Raw genomic sequence first — 22,505 nt, 5'->3', positions numbered from 1 at the left:
CATTCTGAATTCCTTTCTCCGATTGGACTTTCTAGGCTTACTGCATGGTTGCTTGGTGATTTCTCAGAGTAGGGGGGAAAGCTTCATGTATCACTGGTTGAGCAGTCCATTTGCCTCAGCAATCCCTCATAAGCCCATGTGATAAAACCACTTCAACATCCACCGTGCCCAAGTAGTTTGTTTTCAGCTGTCTCAAAATTATATATTTGGATAACACTAGGTAACCCCAAAAGCATAAAGGATTAGAGTGCACAATTACCATAGGTAAGTTTTTGTAAGGGCTTTAAAAATGAAATAATAATGAGGAGTTTTTGAGTATCATAACAAGAATCTCAATAGTATAATTACCTTGCTTTGTCTAGGCTTTTACAAATATGTCTCCAAGGATTACAAACAAGAACAATGGCAAGGGGATTGTATTGCATCATTCATTTTTCAGAAAACAAACATGTAAATATTTCATTAATATTTAGGCAGCTAGATATCCCATGTTTTATCATTTTCGGTGAAGGTCAGCACAAAAAACACTTTGCTCCACAGAACTGGAATTCAGTCCAGCAAGTGCTTTCTTGAAAGTGCTTGTTCATCACAAACAAACATATTTTAAAAAATAAGATATCATAGTAATACCAAGCTAATGAAATTTTCAGTAATTATTTGGATCAAGGCATTTTTGCTGCAGAAACAAATATGTGGTTGAGAGGCGCACATGGCAGTAATCTGCAGACAAGCAGGTCGTACTAAGTTTGTTCTGATATATACCTCAACTTTGGAGTGACCTTGGCTCTGTTCTTGTATCTCCAACTGAACTACTCAATGCTACACAGTCCAATGTTTCATGGGATCAGTTTAAGTTTATACAACTGAGGATGTGGACAAGGTCCCTCTTGGTTTAGCAGAGGGGATTTGATTGGATGATTGGTTGGGTCCAGACCGTGGGTTAACACTATGTGGTGTGAGAGGGTGGTCCCTATTGCCTTAAAAGCGGTGATATTGTGCCCACTCCTAAAGAAGCCAGCCCTGGATCCATTGGCTTGGACAAACTACCAACCAGTTGCAAATACCTACCCCTAGAGGCAGCTACAGGCATTTGTGGATTATATGGATTATCTAGTCCCATTTCAATTTGCATTCAGGCCAGGCTATGATATCAAGCAGGCCATGGCCATCCTGTTGGGTGATCTTTACCAAAGGAGAAAGAAGAGGAGGGCAACTTTACTTCTGTTTCTCAATCTGCCTGTGGCTTTTAATACAGTCAACCATGATATCCCCCTGGGCAGGCTCCATGGGATGGGCATAGTGAGACATCCAGTGCTTCTACAGCTATCTTAAGTAGCCAAGTCCAGACAGTAAGATGAAGAGAAGGTTTTTTGCACCCGTGGCAGTTATGCTATAGGGTGCCACAGGGCGCTATTTTATCCGCAGGGAATTGACGCAAAGCCTTTGGGAGCAGTCATGATGAATATTGATTCAAATTGCAATCGGTATGCTGATGACACTATTTCTCCATAATATCTGTCAGGTGACTTCCAAGATTGCACTGCTGCAATGCACTCTGGTAGTGGCTGCCTGTGGCAGAGCTGGGCTGAGAGATACTTTTGCTCAATCCGACTCATCCTTCCCTCCCCATCCTGACACAAGGTGGACTGAATTGCTCTGTAATTTAATATCTCACACTGACCAATACATTTAGAAATATTCATCCCTTAACACACCCACTACAACTCACTCACAAAGTCTTTGAGCAGAATCCATGTACTAAAATACCATATTTTACTTTTGGAAAATATAAAGTCACTATTAGTATCCAGAGGAAAACTCAAAAACCACTTTGGGCAAGCCATTCTGTTAAAATCAATTGTACTGTCACAACGTTTAAGATTGCTGCCTATGAATATTGTAAAAAATCAATAATGTAAGAGCCATGCTGCCTCCTAATGAAAAAAGCACAGCAAAAACACAGCAACAACTTTTCATAAAGTCCAACTCTTGTTCTTTGTAAAGAGCATAAAGACTCACCTCAACTTCTTCTGATTGCATCAGGAGGTCACATGGTGGTTTCACTGCTTTTGGCCGGCTGGCCAACCAGTAAGCAACAACAGCTGCAAAGGCACCAATGCCAACCAAGGTAGCAGCCGGCAAACTTCGGAAAAACTGACTGAAGTCTTCAATCTCTGGAAGCCGCAGGTTCCTGAGGATCTCTTGCGCTTGCATCTTTTCAAAGATTGAAATGGCAACTTCTGCAGAACCCAATGGAGAAACAATGAATTAGTTCATAGCAGGGTCAAAAGACAGAGGAGCCCAAAGGTGGGATTTTTTAGGACCATACAACACCAATCTTAAAGGATCTTCCCAGGCTCTCAGTAGATTTCCGAGAATAATTCAAAGTGTTGGTGCTGACCTTTGAAGCCCTAAACTGCCTCGGCCCAGTATACCTGAAGGAGCATCTCCACCTCTATCATTCAGCCCAGACATGGAGATCCTCCTCTGAGGGTCTTTTGCTGGTTCCATCACCGTGAGAAATGAAGTTACAGGGAACCAGGCAGAAGGCCTTCTCAGTAGTGATGCCCTCCACGTGGAACGCTTTCCCTTCAGATGTCAAGGCCATCTTCTCCTTTACCTCAGCAGCCAAGGGTCTTGTGTCAGCCCCGGCCAGCACTGAATCAGATTGGGCCTTGACACCCACCCATAGTGCATCTTGCTTCGTAATATTTCCGGGGTGCAGGGGATGAAATGGGACACTTGTAACTAGCATGCCACTTTCTGTGGCCCAAGTAATATATCAACCAACTCATGGTTGCTACGCCTCTCCTATAACTATAGTCTTATTAAGAAAACAACTGAAAATGCCCACACAAAAGCTGCTTCCAGCAAGAGAAGGGCTCGGTGCTTACTTACAGATTTCATTTCAAATATCATTAAGCCTCAATAACAACCTCATAATGACATGACATCACAGCATGTTGAAAACAAAAGCAAGTCTGTGAGAAGCAGCAAATCCCTCAGTTATGAAAACCCTTAACAGAAAATTTAGACCAGAACTAAAGCCATAACACTTTCGGTGTACATCTTTGAGAATGCTTAAAACCTGCTTGTTTACTTGCCTCCACTTTGAGCACCCTTGAAGAATTTATAAGAAACCAGTTTTTTTAAAATAAAGCTGTAGCTTAATTTCCTGCCAACAGACATCAGAACATAGGGTGCTTATTGTTTTGTTTGGTGCAGTGAATGATATGCTGGTATATAGCAAAACTCAGGTGGCATTAGGCAAACTACAGCCATCACTTCAGGTCCAATAGACTACAATAGCTTTCCAGAGAGCTACAGGACACAGGGCTGCTACTGCCACAGCAAATCTATTTCACAGAGAAGCACCGCAGTAGTACTTTACTGAGAGGACACACAATTAAAATGCACCCAACATAAACCCACTAGTTCATCCTGCAACAACCACAAGCTCACCTACGCTTGTCCCTTCAGCGAAGGCAAGGCCAGCTCCCAGAAAGACAGTTTCAGAAATGACAAATCGCTCCAGTGGGTCATTGGTTTCATGTTCAGTGATGGAACAGAGATAATTATCCAATGGCATTGCCAGCCACAAGGAGAGTTCTGAATATCTTTGAAGAGAGGGTGTAGCTATGTCTCTGTCTGTCTGTCTGTTGCGCTCTCTCTCTCTCTCTCTCTCTCTCTCTCTCTCTCATTAAGCTCACAATGTTCCGTTTTGTTTGTTTGGAAATTTTCCAAGCTCTTTGGCTTTATCCCTCAGTGTAATGGTTTGTAAATAATCAAGCGTAGAAGTCAGGAATTCAGTCTAGCTTTGTGCATAGCATTCTGAAGTACAAGATAGGAAGCTATTAGAGAAGTTGGGGAAGTATGAAAACTGCAGATTATGTTCTCACAACATGTGTGGTAGCAACCCAGCTTCTGGCTGCCTGTGGGAATTCTCATGCCTTAATGCTATTTCATGGGAGGAATATCTGCACACAGAAAAAACAACCATTGTCTTTTTTCTGATGTACTAGTTTTCCATGTTCATGTGTTATCTTTTTCTATTCAGGAAATATTCAGGCATGTGCCTACCCATTAGCTAGCTATTATTATTAATAATAATAATAAATAATTAAATTTATTAGATGCCTTCTCTCACTAAAGACAATTCAAGGCATCTTTACAAAAACAAAACAAAATGACAAACAGCAAAATAGCATGTATCAAAAGTGGCACAAGCCAGAAGCAGGGTTGTATCACATCTGCTTTTTGTAAAACTAGGCTCAGGTAAGTAACCTGTTTTTATTTTGATTATGTATTTTTTTGTTTTTATATTGTGATTTTATCCTGTGAACTGCTCTGAGACCTGCGAGTATAGGGCAGTATACAAATTTAATAGAAGAAGAAGATGGTTGCAATTTAAACTTGCATACCCAGGCCCAGTAAGTCCACTGCTGATGTAAAAAGTTTGTGGGCAGGCTCAATTAAAACTCAATGGCTTGCAGAGGCGGCCATGATGATCCCTGCCAGCCATTGGACCCAGAGCAGAGCACCCAGGCATGATGCCAGACTGTGCTGAGACACAATAGTCAAATCACGTTTATTAAAAGGTGAGAGGGCTTTGTAAACAATAACCTTCCTAATCCAGGTTGTTAATATTATAAGTGATAATAATTTCTCCATAGGTTTGGGCTGGCAATAGTGGCAGGGCTGGAATTTATGGGATTTGCAAAAGTAGTAGAAATGGAAGGATCAGATTGGCAGAGCATATAACAGTGATAAGACACCATGCAGCTCACCTAGCTTACAGCTGACACGAAAGACCCAGAAGCTGAATGGAACAAGGGAAGGAGAATAGACAGTCAACATGAGTTGTGGGTGTAACCACTGCAAGGGGTAGGAAGAAACTGGAAACTTTCCTTCCTTTAATTTCATTATGTCCACATATTTTAGGATCCAAGCCAATATTTGTGCAATTTGCCTGCTTTAAAGCAGTGACTCAGTACCATTTGGCAGCACAGATTCAGACAATTATAATTCCTATTTTCTCTAAGTAGATTTGGGTTAAAGTAAATTCTATGCATTGCTATTATCGCTCTGGTAAAGCATTTAATTTTCATTCCCGCAGATTTATCACCCTATAGATTCATAGAATTGTAGAGCTGGAATGGACCACAAGGTCCAACCCCGTGAAATGCAGGAATCTCTCGCCCACCAGAGGACACGAACACACAACCTTGAGATTAAGAGTCTCATGCTCTATTGACTGAGCTATCACACTTTAAACCACACAATTAGTTATTGGTTGCTTCAGGATGTGCATTTATTCTGTGACCCGCCCTGAGACCTGTGGGTATAGGGCGGTATATAAATTCAATAAACAAACAAACAAACAAACAAAACAAAGCCCTAAGAGTGTGTGATAATCAATCCTTTCCTGAACTTTTCTTGTCACCTATGTGCTTATTTTGTTCTACATCCAGGCCTTTCATTAACATCACTACTGGATGTAGTAGAGGAGTTTGGATTTGATATCCTGCTTTATCACTACCCGAAGGAGTCTCAAAGCGGCTAACATTCTCCTTTCCCTTCCTCCCAACAGCTCCCACTGAATAAGCACTGCAACATCTATACAAAACAGAAAATATTACATTCAGCAAGCAAGAGAGGGTGCTATAAATCCACCTACATTGATGTAATGATAGCTCAAGTGTGGTCTGACCTTACAGCTCCTATGCTTTAGCCCTGTGCAGGTGTTTACAAGGAAAACAGTGTGTGAACGTGGTATATAGGAACCTGCCTGACACAGAGTCAGATCCTTGGTAATCTAACCCAATATAATCTGATGCAGCAGCTCTCAAGGGCCTTTTCCCATCAAAAGGCTACTTCATCCTTTTTAAACTGTAGATGTCCTGAATTGAACCTGGGGCATTCTGTACACACAGCACGTGTTCTACTATTAAACTATGGCTACTCCTGATTCGATGGCACTCCTTGGCATACAACTCATGTGGATGAAACCAAATGCCTGTAGGCTCCCTATGCACAACTTACCCTGCCAGTATTGTTCAGGTGCAGGCCTCTGCACAAACAACCAAGGGTGAGACCAGCTACTGGCTCCTCCCCACAATGCATTCATTTTCATACTTCAACAGGACCGCTGAGTGAAGTGTGGAGATGAGTGATCTCAGATGTGGAGCAGGAGAAACTATTTCACTATCTAAGGAGTCCCCTCAACAGTCAATGAGTGTGATATCTGTTCAAGAAGTGCTACAAATTTCTCAAGCCCTTAATAATAATCTGACTGGGTTACCCCAGACACTCTGGGTGGCTTCCAACAAATTAAAACACAATAAGGCATCAAACAATAAAAACTTCACTGAATTTTAAGGAGACTGTGGAAGTCTTCTAGGATTCACATTAGGGTGTGAAACAAGATATCCAGTACCATTTACTTCACAGTTCTTTAAAAGAATAAGGACGCAACCTTATTCAAGCCCCTCCCTACCATGGACCCAGCAACTCATAGACCTAGACCTGAAGTCTTCTTTGGTTGCACTGGTAACTTCTGGTAGACTGGGACCAGTCCTTGGACAAAGAGAGGAAATAGCCTACAGATGATCAGACCAAACTACCTGATAAATGGCATGCCATGACTGGCATTTTGGATGCTCTATTTCCCCCAAAAGCAGATGTGTCAGGAAGGCAATTTGAATCAGGGTCATGGCTCAAAGAGGAATGGCATTGGCCAGAGGCTGTGGGTAACAAGATAAAACTACCACAAATTACTCCGGAGAGGTCACTACATTTTGTAAGGCCTTTGTTTTACAAGAATAGTGAATCTGAGTGGCTTATACTGTCAGTCCCTCATGCTTTTCTGTAGCATGCAAAACAGAACTTTCAGTCTCCCACTACTACATGCACTACGATCATGGATAGGAGAAACAAGCATTTTGTTTTAGCCATTACAGAGAAGGATGAGAACAAGGGAGGGTGAGGCACTTCTCTAAATATTTCCAGCTACTTTGCACGTACAAGATTTATCCAGTGTGAGTAACACTTTCCCTCCTATCTACTGTGATGGCTCTCTTTCCCCAATTCTGCTTTAGTAGGTGGGAAGAGAATGACTACACAGGGCAGAAGAGTCTTGGTGGAAAGTCTGTTTGCTCTTTTACTGAAAGGAGATGTTTCTCGTGCTGGAAACTCTCTACAATGAAAAACAAAAGGTTGCACAGCATGAATATGACCTTATCTTGGAAACTGACAAATTCTGTGGCCTGTTGATGTTGGTGGTGATAGTGTCAGTGTTTTTAAAGAATCCCCCAGCCATGGCAGCTTTAAAATATAATTTTGTTTTGCACTATGAACGGTCTTTCCTAGCTGTTTGCTCTAATAAGCCTGGCATATATGAGGAGCCTAGTGTGTGAGGAAAGGTTTGGTGAAGTTGCACCTTTTATAGATTCAGCATGGCCTTTAACCTAGTGTGTCATACAAATGTCAACACCTTAATGAGCCCAAATAAGCCCCCTAGTCTTCCAGCCAAGGATGGAAGGATCTGCCACTTTTGGTTCTTATTTTTCCACATTCAAATTCAGTTCTCCACATTTTGAAGCAGTTAGCAATTGAAAATTCATCAGGATTTTACTGCAAATTTCTCACGATAAACACATTTTTATATGCAGTTTTGACCAATGTACATATTTTTTCAAGCAATTTTCCCTGATATAATCTATGTTTTGCATTCATTTTTATGCACTTCCCCCTAAGACATACAAACATTGTTGGATTGGAGAACTGTATTGCAGAATTCAGATAAATGCACATTTCAAAGGAGCCCTGTGTTTCAGTTCACGTATTATTTTAGAATGTGTTAACTTGATAGATTCAGCTTTCAATGCTATCAAATTTCTCCCCTAACCCTGCTTCCCACCATATCTTCTTACATTCTTCGACTTCTACTGCTTCCCTTTGTATCAACTTCACACAACGATCTCTGCATCCACTTCATTGCATTCCATGTGTCTGTGCTGCCCTCAGCCTCTTTGTCTCTTACCTTTTGTCCCCCTGCGAGGTTTCCCCCTCATAGCTCCCTCTCATCACTGCTGCCTAATGCAAGGTTCCTTTCATATCCCCTTCTCTAACAGATTCCAAAATCAGATCCCTTTCGATGCCTCCCCATTTGCAGCCATGTACTCTCTGGCAGCTTCAACAGTGTGAGTGCGTGTAACTCTCTTCTAAATTCAAAACCCTTCCCCTGTTGCCTGAACAAAGTGGAATGCTTGCTAAGTAACACCCTGTTGCCATGACAGCATCGCCTTGTATTCAGAGACACCCGCAGCGATGCTTTTGAGATGCACTGTTTAGGATACATCCTGTAATCACACTTGAAGATATCTGTTACAACTGTGACAATAAGAAGTTTGCTTCAAAACAACAGCAAAGCATTCTGAAATGTGAATTGGCCGGGTTCCTCAGGTAACACGGGTTTTGATAGTTCAAGCATGCAGTTTGATAGTGGGGAAAATACTGTACACCCCATATCCAGTTGCAATTGGGCTCTGCATCCATCTCTTTCCCCCTCATTTTGTGGCTTTCAAATCTGTTTCAAATGCACAACTGTGATATTTATTTCATGCCGAATATGCAGCAGAATAATGAGGAGGTCACTAAATCCAGTCCTGGCAGAATCCTAAGCTAGGAACTAATGGCCGAAATCTGAATCAACTTGTTCAGGATTGCCAAGCACAGTCTGTGGATGAGTATTTCCTTGAGTATGGAGTATGGATGAGTATGGTGATGAACTAAAGGGTTTAAAGCCACATTTAGAAGAGGAAGCATGAGAAATTTATGAGTATAAAATAATTCAGAAGGATGATACATGTTGGCTACAAGGTTGCGCGCGCGCGCGCACACACACACACACACACACACACCAGCTTCTTCCCAAATACATGAAGATGAAGCAATCCTTTTCCAGTTGCTACTTCCAAGTGTTTTAAAGGGGAAACACATAGGCACATAGGGAAACACATAGGCATCCTATTTTGTACCTTGAGATCAGAAACCAAGTTTACAATGTATAGTAAGAAGTATCTTACTGAAGAAGTATCTGAAGAAGTATGCATGCACACGAAAGCTCATACCAAGAACTGACTTAGCTGGTCTTTAAGGTGCTACTGGAAGGAATTTTTTTTTTTAGTAAGAAGTAGGTTACCAACCATCCCATTCACACCTGAATTGATAAGAGTATATCAAAATATTAATATTGTATTTCACCACCCTCCTGTGCCTGGCGTGCTCTGGTCCATGGGGTCACGAAGAGTCGGACACGACTAAACGACTAAACAACAACAACAACAACACCCTCCTGTTTCCTAAAATGACTCTGCCCTTTCTCACTTGCTGGTTGTTACGCCTCTCAGAATGGCTTCTGAGACACCTTTCTCCTCACCTCCATCAAATCACTCCTCAGTTCCTCCTCTGTTTCATGAAGCATTTAGAACAACATCCTTGCCCCAATTGTCTCCTATTAAGTATGTGAGGCTGAAATAAGCCCATTATTCTTATTCTGTTTACCTCCGCCTCTATCTGTCCCCACTTCCACAGTTTTTTCTTCTTGTTGTGGCTTTCTCTTTTGCAGATTGTTGGGTAAAGGACCTATCAGACCTGTTCTTCGTAAATTGCCATGTGTTCAATCAATAGCACTATATCAGTATGTTCAGTGATCAACAATTACTTAGCTATGAACATCATCACACTGCCTAAATTACAGTTTAAGCAATTGCTTTCTGTTTCCTATTCAATTTGGTGCCAGGAGACACACAGGTGCTACTGTTAGTAGGTACCTTAAAGAGATTAGCTTCAAAAATAGAACTGATGGGCAGGCACACAAACCATCATCTCTTCATGACTGATATTATTGCAGTATTATTATGCGTGTGCTGCTAAGCACTTCCTCTTCCAAGTAGAAGCAAGTTTAACTCTTCCTTTCTTTTGCAACAAAAGTGACTATTGCGCTGCTCAATATTACATTTCTAATTTGCTGTGTAAGTTGTGCTTACATTTTACAGTTTAGTATCCAACATCCCCCTGAGGTGGTAACTTCTTGGTAACTATCTCTTGCTGGCATGTCCCTGGAAGAAAAGGGTGGCTACTAAGTCACTACCTCCAGGGGCAGAGGCAATGTGCCTCTGAATAACAGTTGCTAGGATACAAGAGGAGAGGGCTATTATGTTGCTGTCCTGGCTTCCCATAGCCATCCTGTTGGCCTCTGTGGGAAACAGGATGCTAAACTAGATTAGCCGTTGGTCCAATTCAGCAGGGCTCTCCTTACGTGCTTAACCTCGAGAACAGTTAGTTTACCACACACCCCTTAAAATTGTTGGGGAGGGAGGAAATATTCTAGTGTGGTGCCAGTTGGGAGGGGAGAAAAGCAAACATCCTAGGCATATATGCCACTGAATTAAATAAGAATTCAGATTCTTTTTTTCCCCATTTGAAGCTTTGAATAGTTCAGCACCTATGACTATCTCCCATCTTTTTCATTCTGATGAGTCAGTAATGAACTTGGGCAAATGAAGTCAAAGTCGATCAATTGCATGGGCTAATACATTCATTCATGGAGCCATATAAAGACATATTTTGACCAGAATTTAATAAATAAAGGGAGCTGTGCACACAATTAAGTAAAAGGAGAACACTCTGTAGTGGAATGCTGTCAATAAACCGAGGAGATTAGGTATAGAATTAAAACAAATGTTTATATTAAAAGCAAACAAACCTGGAATTCTCTCTTCCCACCTTTGGAATATATTTTTAAAATCAATACTTCTAAACTACTTGTACTGCTATTCTCTCCAGTTCAAATCTGATTTCTTCATTTGTGTGGCTCGCAGATATTCTGACTAGGACAACACATTGAAAGGTTAATCTTGATTTTTCTATCTAAGAGCAGCTTGACAATGACCCTGTCCTGAGTCGGCCTGGAGTCTGCAGCCCCATTTTGGGACATGGCCCAATACTTACAACACAAAAATAACTCCATCTGAGTCAAGCTAGCAGAGAGCAGCAGCATCCAACAGGTGAGATAGGAGAAATTAGGTTTTGTAGAAATGGGGAGAATGAATACTCAAAGCTGCTAATGCCCCCACCCCCAAGGAATGTTCTACCCGAACCCTGGATGCCAATCTCCTGAGCTGTAATGGGGTATTGAATAACCAGGGTGAAAACCAACCCTGCCAGGTAGTACAGCCATCATCCCTGTTAGTGCCCCCAGACTGTTTCTGGACATCCTTGGGATTCACAGAGACAAGCGCCAAACTGTCTACTCACTCTCTATCTCTTAAGCCCCAAACAAACAAATTATTCAGGAGCACCAGGCAGCCAGGTACCAGATTTAGAGCCAGGCTTACTTCAAGAAACCACACCAGGATAAATGCAATACTTTATTAAGGAGGTTAGAAGCATAAGCATAAGAACCTATTACCAGTAAAAAGATAAAGGACTAACAGTGTAAGGAAGGATACTTTTGGGAATTCAAGTACAGAACAGAAAATAACAAAGCTAGCATGCTAATGCTAACCTTTAAGAGTCAGAGACGCCCACCAAACTAGCAAGCTGCATCCAGGCACACATAGGTGTTGTAGTCCATAATCTTCATCAAAATGGGGGCCACCAGACACTTGGATAAAGGAACACAGGTATTGTTTGGCCTCTCAGGGCCCAGAGGTTTACTTCGCAGGGCAAGAGACTGTGCATGCCTGCTGACCATGCAGTTACTCACTTTCTGCACAGTCATAGTGACCATGATACCGTCTTCCACCAGACACCCATAGCTGGCAAAGTGAAACTAATTAATGGAACTTCTTTCCTCAGCGAATGATATACCCAGGACACTGAGTAAAATGCCCTTTTAAAATAGGCAAGAAAGTGTGTGTGGGGGGGGGGTTTATTACAGGTTTGCTTTAGTGAATGGGCCAATTCTGGCAGATAGAACTGGAACAGAATTGCCATTGGAAAGTTTCAGCCTCTTTTCCACCCTCAAAAATTAGATGATATGCTGCCATTATATAATCCAGGGGTCAGCAACTTTTTTCAGCCATGGGCCAGTCCACCGTCCCTCAGACCATGTGGGGGGCTGGACTATATTTTTTTGGGGGGGTTAATTGAACAAATTCCTATGCCCCACAAATAACCCAGAGATGCATTTTAAATAAAAGCACACATTCTACTCATGTAAAAACACCAGGCAGGCCCCACAAATAACCCAGAGATGCATTTTAAATAAAAGGACACATTCTACTCATGTAAAAACATGATGATTCCTGGACCATCCATGGGCCGGATTGAGAAGGTGATTGGCCCGCATCCGGCCCACGGGCCTTAGGTTGCCTACCCTGGATGTAATCTTCTACTCTTAGTAGAGGTAAGGCAACTTTGCAAGACTTGCAAATCCCATTTTCCACATACAAACACAAACAGCACACTCAGTCAGAATCTGGTGTGTATTCTATATGCTCCTGCATACAAGGGGATTGGGAAATATTTTCAGACTGCTGGGCCAAGATCCTGTCTTCCTAAGGCCCAAATTGGGCAGGTGGATGAGGCAGCCTACCTGTCAATCACCTAGTCATAATCGTAATGACACCAGGTGACAACAATGCCTTGAACAGAATTCCCTCATCCCTTTCCTACTTTAATGCAGATGCAACTGACAGATGGCTGTCTGGCCTCTGAACATAAGAACAAATGGTGAGCAAGATGAACCAGGCCAATGGCCCTCCTAGTCCAGCATTATGTTCTTGCAACCAGATGCCTGTGGGAAGCCTTCAAGCTGGACAGCAGCACAGCAGCAAGCTCCAGCTAAGAAGAGCTCATCACTTTTCAAAGCAGTCTGTTCCACTGTCAAATACTGTTATGATGTTTCTCTTAACACATAGGCAAATTTGCTTCCCTGCTGTTTCCACCCATTGGTTCTAATCCAGTCCTCCAGAACAACAGAGAAAAAGTCTGCTCTGTCTTCTGCATGACAGACCTTCAGATATCTGAAGACCAATGTAATGTCTGCACTCTACTCCAGGCTGAATGTACCCAGACCTTTCAACTGCTCTTCACAGAACTTGATTTTTAGCCCATTAGCACCCTTGTTTCTCTCCCCTGGACATGCTCCAAATGGTCTATGACCATTCTTAAAATGTGGCACCCCTGAACACAGTTCTGAAGATATGGATTAACCAAGGCAGAATAGTGCAGAGTTATTACTTCTCATGTTGTGAATACTGTGCTCCTGCCTAGAGGCCTAAGACTGCAGTATCATCAACATCATCATTTTTTATTTGTATGCTGCCTTTCCACAGGTAAAACAATGCTCAAGGCGGTTTACAACATGACAAGATTTACATAATTACAAATGTCATAAACAATAAATAAACCACATCAAAAAGATACACAACCAAATGGAAAACAATTTCCACATAAATCAAAATCTAAAACTAAGAATACAGCATTAATATCACAGTTTAAAATGGCATAGGTAAAAAGTAACAGCAATTTAAACAAAAAACAAACAAAACGGAGCCCTCTCTGCCCAGCAGCAGCAGCAGCAGTAGTCCTTTATAGAGCCCATCAGGCAACCTAGGCCAGGTAGTGAGTGGCAGGACTGGGGCCCTCAGGCATTGAGCAGGGGAGTCCTCCTGGGTGGTGGTAGCAGCAGCAGCAGCTGTATGCTTCTTAGCAGCTATATCTCACTGCCAGCTCATGCTCAGCTACATCCACTAAGGGCCCATCCACACATTCTTTGTCCTGTGATTTCAAGCCAAGGCTCTGAAAGGTGGGGTTGTTGTTGTTTTGTTCTACCAGTTTCCTTGGGAAAACCCACTGTTTGCTGCTGAATCATAACAGACATCAATCTGCAGAAAACCCAACTGACGTTTGTTCCGATTCAGCAGAAAACAGCAGGTTTCCTTGGGAAAGTGGGGGGGGGGGCACCCTCTGAGCCAACCAGTAACTTGAAATCATGAGAACACAAATGTGGATGAGCCCTAAGATGTCCAGATCTCTTTCACAATTCTGTTTTCAAGCCAAGTCTCCCCATTCTACATTTGTGACATTGCTTTTTTGTTTAATTTTTACCCAAATGCAGGGCCTTATATTTTTTTTATCCTGAATGTAAACACTTTTGCTTTAGCTCCCTGCTCCAGTACACCTGTGTAATTCTGAATCTTGATTTTTGTCTTCTATAATGTTAGCCATCCCTCCCAGCTTTGTGTCACCTGCAAATCTGATAAACTTTATTCTCATCCAAATAAAAATATATTGAATTGGACAACTGCTCATGTGTGTTTTTTTACATTTATCTTCTAGAAATGGGAATCAAACTTTCCCACACAATACCGCAAATGCAGAGTGTGCAGCAGTACATCTGAGGACTTCCCGCACTCAGACTGAATACCAAGTGAGATCAGGCCATTACAATTCTTCACAGTGTCATCTATTGGCTTGTTACAGTGCATACGAATTCAAAAGATGGCTCCCTTAACTTGTGGAATTTGTGGTCCTTATAAACATTAATGCATAATTAAATTCCCTGTATCAGGATGGGGAACCTCAGCCCTGGAGGCTGAATGCAACCCTCCAGGACTCTCTATCCAGTTGTCAGGACTCTCCTAGCCTAAAACACTTCTCATTGGCCCGGCTTCATCTCTTCCTTGAGTGCTTTTGCCTCGCTGGAATGTAATAATGGAGAGGTGGGTGTGGATGAGAGAGAGAGAGAATGTGTGAACATAAAAGCCTGCTAGATCATCTAGGTCCATCTAGTCTAGTATCCAGTTCTCACAGCGGCCAGCTTCCAACTCAAGTGCAACTGGAATACAGCCTACTGTAAGAGCCATACCCATTGCTCCACTCACTTTTGCCTATGACTCCAGCCACCCCTGGCATCCAGCCTTCAGAAGGCTTCCCACAAGGCAATGTGGTCCTCTGGCTGAAAAAGGTTCATCACCTGTGGCCTATATGCTGATGATGCTATGTAGCATATTGCCATGTAGGTCTTCCTATGGCTCCTCTGCAATCCTATATTTCCTACTACAATCCAAAATACCTTTATGGTTATAATGAAGAATGCAAGCCTAAACGTATTTATCCAAAGCAATTTCCAATTGAAATCCATGCACGTTACCTTCAAGCAAATGTTGTGCTGGGCTGCGCAAGAGAACATTGTACCCAGGACACGAAGTACAGATATTGAAAACCTCACATGGAATGTCACCATTAACTTGCATCCCAATTCTAAACATATTCCAAGTGTTTCACTGACTTGGTGGACATTCCATCCAAGTAAATGTTACTTCCAATCTCAAGCACATTCTTAAATCTCATTTATTTTAATGGGAGAAGTAAGCATGTGTTCAGGCCTCTACCACTAAAATAAATGGGACCTAAAATTAGGTTATAGTTCACATTCAATAAGACTGCTCATAGAATTGTGATATGCAACAACCTACTAACACCACCAGATGGTTCCCACACCTATTAAAAGCAGGCAGGATATATGAAGTTAAATGAAATCTACTTTTGGGGGGGAATGGGGGGGGGTTCCAGTCCATTGTTGGCTCCCAAAGCAAGCTATAATTCAAAGTCAAGTGAAGGAGGCAATGATTGGGAAGCAGTTTATCTAACAGTGCAGCCTGCCATCCTGTCTCATAATATTCTCTTGGGAACCCTGGGAACAGCAGTTTGACATATAAATGCACCCATCTTCTCACTGCATTGAGCAGAAGCCAAAAGAGATGGGAAACAACTGCAAAAAGAATCAGCAAGTCTCATGATCTTTCCTTTACACACTGCTAAATTACGATGAAATAAAAACCATCAGTAGGAAGGTATCCTTTCAAAAAATGTCTTCCTCTGACTGGCAGTATCCACTGCCACTCTAAAGGGGTAATGAAACTGAAGTTGGATTTTTACACCACATGAACTTCCAACTTTGCATCTCAGTCTCAATTTCCCTTTGCAGCTATCTGAAGAAAAACATGCACTGACTGCAACCTTTACCATTGCAAACTGGTGCTTTTCGAGGCAATGTGGAACTGGCAAATTTAACTAGCATCTTATTTAGAAAGAATTGCCCCCTAAGGCCAAATAATTTTATTTTTTTAAAATACTGTCACATATTTCCAACTCAAGCTTCAATGCTTTTTTGTGGTGCACAATCAGTCAAAGTCCACATAGCTGCAGAAGCATGAAAAAGCTGCCCCAGTCTGCAGCTTCGTTTGTTCATTCATGTTTCAGTTGATTAGAGCTTAGGAAACAAAGTGTTTATTGCCTCCAAAATATCTAAGACTAAGGGTCAGGGCCAAAAGCCCTCTGTTTGCTGAAATGTTCATCTGCAACATAAGCTTTTCAAATACTTAGAAGCTGCAGTCTGATGCCACTTTGCTGAGTAAAGAGTAGATATCCAACTAGCAAAATCTTGGGTTACTGGTAACACCAATGCCGCTATCTTAACATAATCTCTTCATCGTTGGAAAAATGACAAATACATAGGAGCACAAACATTGATACACAAACACACGTAGACAGTTACGCTAATTTGATTTTTTTTAAATCCGAAAAGCTATTATAGTAAAAGTATTCTGCTGCTGCTGCTAGGATTGCTCATTCAATTATTTGCTCCACTCTATTGTTATAATTTGGGTTTGCTCTCAGCGTCTCCTTTATATACGTACAGCTCTCCTGGCATGTTGCCGGGAAACAGAGATGTCGTTAACATGACATTCAGAGTTATTTTTCATTCAACCAACCCCAAAATTTCCAAAACAGGGTCAAATGCACCAGGCAATCTATTTGCATCCTGCTAAATTAGTAAAACGTATATGCACACCACTTACTTTTCATACTTGGAGATCTTAGGATCTTCATGTATAGACTACATCCTCTTCCTTACAAAGAAATACTGAGCAGCCAATGTGTAACATATCATAGCACTTCAATAGGCTTTCAGGGTTTTCTGCACTAAATATCACCCAATAGAAAGATTCCCATCCTCCCAAGTGTTTGTTTCAAAGTGTGTCCTTGGCACACAGTGCTAAATACTAACACAGAACGCTTTTTGAGGTAAGAGTTTTGTACCAGCAACTCCAAGAAGGGATTAACAATGTTTCAGAGATCAAAAGTTTTATCCTCCAAGGGGAAAACTAAAAGGACTTTGCCCTCTTCCCCGTTTTTATGTTATTCCCCTCCTTCTTTAGCAACTGAGATTAGATTTTTTTAAAAAAATCTTGCAGTGCAGAGGGTTTGGCATTCATGTGCAGCAAGTTCCTCTTCACAACCAGCACATCTCCGCAACACCATGAACGAAATAAAATGCAGCTACTTACTTGGTCCAAACAGGGCTTTCAAGGTTCCCACACACCAGCATATCCTTTGACTCAGAGCTACCTCTTCCTCATTCCCTAACAAAGCACCAAAGCAACAGCATGGGAGATGCCGTTCTGAGGAGCCAGCCAACATCACTCCACTCTTACTAAGATTCAAAAGAACAATGGAAGCTCCACCCTCTCCAAGTCCCTGAAAAGCTGGGCATGAGTGCCTCTTTCCTACGCCCAGTTCTCCCTCGGGACAGATGTCCTGAAATCACTGCTCCCGTCTGGAAAATGCACCATACTGTGAATCCCTGCACGCCAACCAAGGGCAAATCCTGCAACACAGAACTAAAAAGGCTGCCCTTGGCTCCATAGGATTGGAACATGAATTATCTGCCTACTTAAGGAAAGTGGGGTACGGCCCTAAAATTGCTTGCTTGGAGACAAATTCCACTAAAATGAATTTGTTTAGAACTAGGGTGCCAATAGGAAAACACCTCTTCAACTAATAAGAGGGGAAATGATAAAGTTGTGGAAACAACAACAACAATAATAATTGCTTGCAAGCCAAGCTCCCCTATCCCTGCCTTAGGCTGCATAGCAATGTAAGCAAAAAGCCCTGTCAGCATACCATAGGAACCAACAAAGATGCCTTATACAGAGTCAGGCCATTGGCCATCTCACAGATTGTCTACAATGACTGGCCACAGCTCTCCCAAGATTTCAGACCAGGTTTTCTTCCATGAGAAGGCACTGTATTAGGGCAAGTCTGACACAACAAGCTGAATGAACTTAAGAAGCTGCCACCAAATCAAATAGTTGCCCCATATGACTGTCTCCTCTGGCTGTGATCCGGCAAAGCCTTAAGGCAGCACAGAGGAGACTCGCGGACCTTCAGGAATTGTTGGACTACAACTCCCATCATCCCTGATCATTGGCCTTGGTGGCTGGGACTAATGGGAGTTGGAGTCGAAAAGCCATAGGTTCCACACTAGAGGTCTTTCCTAGTCCTGCTCCCAATCCTTTTAACCGAATATGCTAGGAATTGAAACTGGGAGCTTCAGCATGCAAAGTATAAGCCCTTCCTAGATGCAAGTGTCAAGTGTCAGGCACTTGACAAATACAAATGCAAACATACACAATTTTGAAACTCCAAAGTGCCACAGGCCTAGAGATTGGGTCAGAAAGAGGTTTCAACAGTATAATGCAAAAGCCTGATTTTCTTTTGTATCTGCTGTGCTTGCTGCCGGTTGAACAAATCTTCAACTGAATGTTTGGAACTCAGGAAGTAAAACTCTTGTAAAACATCCAAAAGTTTCATCCACCAATCATTGTCTGGAATCTCCCTTTATTGCATTGTAAGCAAGCATTCTTTTTCTCTTTTCTTTTCTTTTCTTTTCTTCAGATACACTTAGTTAAAGCAGGAGGGGAGATGTGGTGTAAATTAATGTTCAGTGTAACCACAGAAACAGCAGCATCACTCATATTGTATAACTATATTAAAACTATATTAAAAAGTAACTATGGAAACAGGTCAAAATGACTAAACAAGAGCTGTTGTAATTTGAAAAGGAGATTAAAACAGAAAACAACTTTGTTACATATGAGATCTTTGGGAATTTTAAACTATTCTGTCCTCATCACTGACTGCAATCCAGATAATTCCTGCATTGCAGGGGGCTGGACTAGATGGCCCTTGGGCTCCCTTATAATTCTACAATTCTATGATAAGCCTCTTGAGGAGAAAGGAAACTTGGTTATCTTTACCCTTCACATGCCTGGTGCAAACATAATATTATGTACCAGAAGCTCTTAATAATCATGAGATGTAATATTGGGTGCCATACTCTCTCCTCTCCTCTCCAATGAGAATCCTTAACTTCCCAAGAAGCCTGATTCACATGTAAAACTATGGTTTAGCACAAACTAGCAAACGATGGTTTGGCACAAACAAGCAAATATGTGAGCTCCCAGAGAAGAGGTGGTGGCTGCTTTGCTCCTCCTCCTCTGCTGCTGAACTTGGCCCTCTCTCCAGACAAACCAAGAACTGTAACCAAGGCTTGCCCCCTGGTTTACAACAAAATAGCACAGTAAAGTTACAAAACACTAAAACAACCAACAACAGCATTAAGTCTCGTTAAAATAACAGGGAGTTATTAAAGCCCTCTTCATCAATCCACAGTGCCATAAAATCAGTTAACCTACATCAGATTAGAATAAAAACGTTCTTAGGGATCTTCTAAAAACTCTCAGGAGGGGGCTTCATGCAAACCCCTGGAGAGGGTATTCCATAAGAGGGGAGCCACCCAGTCCCTGGAATCGCTCTTATCAGTCGTTGAGACCTTAAAGCTAGTGAAGGTTGCCCTTCAGATGAGCATATTCCTATCATTCAGATCCCTGGGGGAAACTCTGCTGTGTGCCCCTCCACTATCAGTTAAGAATATAAGGGGAGCCTGCTGGATCAGGTCAATGGACCTTCGAGACCAATACTCTGTTCTCACAGTGGCCAGCCAGATGCCTGTGGGAAACCAGATGTAAAGAAAGCACGGAGACACAAAAGGGCCCCCATCCCCTTCCACACGGAAACCAGGATGATGACTGTACAGTGGTACCTCGGGTTACATACGCTTCAGGTTACATATGCTCCGCTAACCTAGAAATAGTACCTTGGGTTAAGAACTTTGCTTCAGGGTGAGAACAGAAATCGTGCTCCAGTGGTGCGGCAGCAGCAGGAGGCCCCATTAGCTAAAGTGGTGCTTCAGGTTAAGAACAGTTTCAGGTTAAGAACAGACCTCTGGAAGGAATTAAGTTTTTAACCCGAGGTACCACTGTACACACGCTACACAAATGAAAAACTTGAGGATCCATTCTGCATCCTTCACATAAGTCAAATTTTTGTGGTAGAAGAAAAAGTGGGCTTTTTTGAGTACATTATTTTGGAATACTAGCTGAATAATAACTTAGTTGTGTGGCAGCATGCCAAAAAATCTGAAAAAAACAGCAACTGCCTTACTATAAGTGGTAAGTGTGGAAAGGTCCAACAACTCTATATCCATAATCCAACAGAACAAATGGAGGATTCAGTAATAATACATGCATAATGATCCAGTACGACTAATTGTATCTTTTTAATTGTAGCCAGTGCGACAGCAAGTATAATTAGCAAACAAGTGACCTATTTGTCACAGTACATTTCAGGTGCCTTTCCTACTGACTATGTTGCTATCAAGATATAGTATAGTACAGCCTTTGAAACATGCTTTGCTACAAAAATAGGAATCTTCCTACATTCTAAGCCAATACTGACTACTCTGACTGGCAGCAGCTATCCAGAGTCTCAAGCAGAATTTCCCCCCATTACCTACTACCTGATCCTTTTAACTGAAGATGCGAGAGAATGAGCCTGTGAGCTCCAGCATGCAAACAACTGGGCATAGTTTGTCCCTTATGGATCGTAACACAACTTAAGAGTCTCATTTAACAATTCACCTGGCCACAGAAGGCAACAAGGAATCCCACGCAGGTGCTGAGTTGCACGCCCCTAGCAGCAAAGAACAGTTCTGTAGTAGCCCTCACTACTTGAGCAACGTTAAAACAGGCTGTAAAAGTGGGCAATTTTAGGGTGACAGAAATATGCTCTCATTAGCAAGTTTTACTGACACTGATCAGCTCAACTGTTCCATTATTACATCACAATCAGTTGACTTAAGTTATAGTTCTTTCACAGTGTAATCCATTCCATGTATGCACAAGGAAGTCCTGCTGAATTCAGTGGGACTTGCTCCCAGGTAAGAATCTATAGCCGATATGTATGGGGCACCTTTGGATCGTCAGATTTTGTTGGACTACAACCCCCACCAGCCCTAGCTAGAAAGAGGACAGGGAAACCAGTGGCTGAGAGATCCCACCATCCAAAGCATTCCAGAGTCCCACTGTAGATAGGGTACCACAAGCTGTAGACACATTTCAGGTCTCAAAAGCTGGCATGAAGAGGTAGAGCCTGTTGAATTATTTGTACCCCTGTTTTTCTGGTTTTGTTTACATTGAATAAGGCCAATGCTACCTTAATAGGCGGGAGAGCAATTATTCTTCTATTCATACCCTATTCAATCCAAAGGCTTAAATTCATTGCTAAGGATATAGGTGGGGAAAAGAACTGGAAGATGCACTTGATGAGGCAAATGTATTTTGGGTCAATTGCTGACAACTTTGCATTGCTAAGTCTGAGATATGCACACGACACTGTTCCATCACTGGAAAGTGCCTCATACTTCCAAATTTATTAATTAGCACTGTAAAACAGATGCTCCAAGTGTCCCTATTTTCCAGCAACAGCCCCAGATTTACATAGGACGTCCCAATTTCTGATTTGATCCCAGAATTCCCTGCTTTTCCTTAGGATGTCCCTATTTTCATTGGACAAATGTTGTGGGGCATGGGAGGATATCCCTATTTTCATCAGAGGGTATAGAGTTGTGTGACCCCTGAGCCAAGGAGATAAGTAACTATACAACCTTTAGAAGACATCTGATAGAGACACCTGCATAAGGAAGTTTTTAAAAGTTTAATGTTTTGTTGTGTTTTTATATATGTTGGAAACTGCCTAGAGTGGCTGGGGCAACCCAGTCAGATGAGTGGGTTATAAATGATAAAATTATTATTATTGAATAGGATGTCCCTATTTTCATCAGAGAAATGTTAGAGGGTATGCAATGATAATTATTAATAATCAATTGTCCTGGGGAAAAACCACATACAGGATGCTTCTAATACTACTTCTGGTCAATCCTATGTAGATTTCCTTGGTTGTAAGCCCTGTTGGACTTTCTGCCCCCATTAAATTCAATGGTTGTTGTTTTTTATTACGATGTTTTGCTAGATGGGGTGTGTGTGAATTGGCAGGCTTCTTTAGGAGAAATCAAACATTCAAGGGCTAACTAGCTTCCTGTTGTGTTATTCATATCCCTCACTGAGAAAAAAGACTGTTGTGAGTGTGTGCAATCCTGACTGTCAAGTGTTTAATGCAGCAGGATATTAAAATAACAACTAGCCAAAGTCACCGCTGAAGAGCAAATGCTTTGGGTTTGATGAAGTATTCATTGTTTCTGCAGGTGAACACGTTGCCTTTTGTGCTCATCTATTCACATACAACTAGCC

The 22,505-nt window shown here is 41.9% G+C and overlaps 2 protein-coding genes across 17 annotated transcripts in view; both read right to left on the bottom strand.

Moving 5' to 3' along the window:
* Window positions 1-22,505, bottom strand: part of MEIKIN (meiotic kinetochore factor) — a 130,598-nt gene that overhangs the window by 67,995 nt on the left and 40,098 nt on the right. The window lies entirely within an intron of this gene.
* ACSL6 (acyl-CoA synthetase long chain family member 6) overlaps window positions 1-22,505 on the bottom strand; it is a 78,680-nt gene that overhangs the window by 35,976 nt on the left and 20,199 nt on the right. For 10 of the 16 annotated variants that reach the window (XM_083728425.1, XM_083728426.1, XM_083728420.1 and 7 more), the window contains one exon: window positions 2,020-2,240. In XM_083728425.1, coding sequence (XP_083584551.1) covers window positions 2,020-2,240 — 221 coding nt within the window. Of the gene's footprint in view, window positions 1-2,019; window positions 2,241-16,874; window positions 17,280-17,363; window positions 17,525-20,837; window positions 21,011-22,505 lie in introns of those variants that run through there. The other 6 variants (XM_083728415.1, XM_083728424.1, XM_083728419.1 and 3 more) reach the window with 6 other exon arrangements.

The sequence above is a fragment of the Podarcis gaigeae genome (genome assembly GCF_964106915.1).
Source record: "Podarcis gaigeae genome assembly, chromosome: 2".
In the NCBI taxonomy this organism is placed as follows: Eukaryota; Metazoa; Chordata; class Lepidosauria; order Squamata; family Lacertidae; genus Podarcis; species Podarcis gaigeae.
The sequence above is the reverse complement of the archived record's forward strand: the minus strand, read 5'-3'. Positions and strand labels throughout refer to the sequence as shown.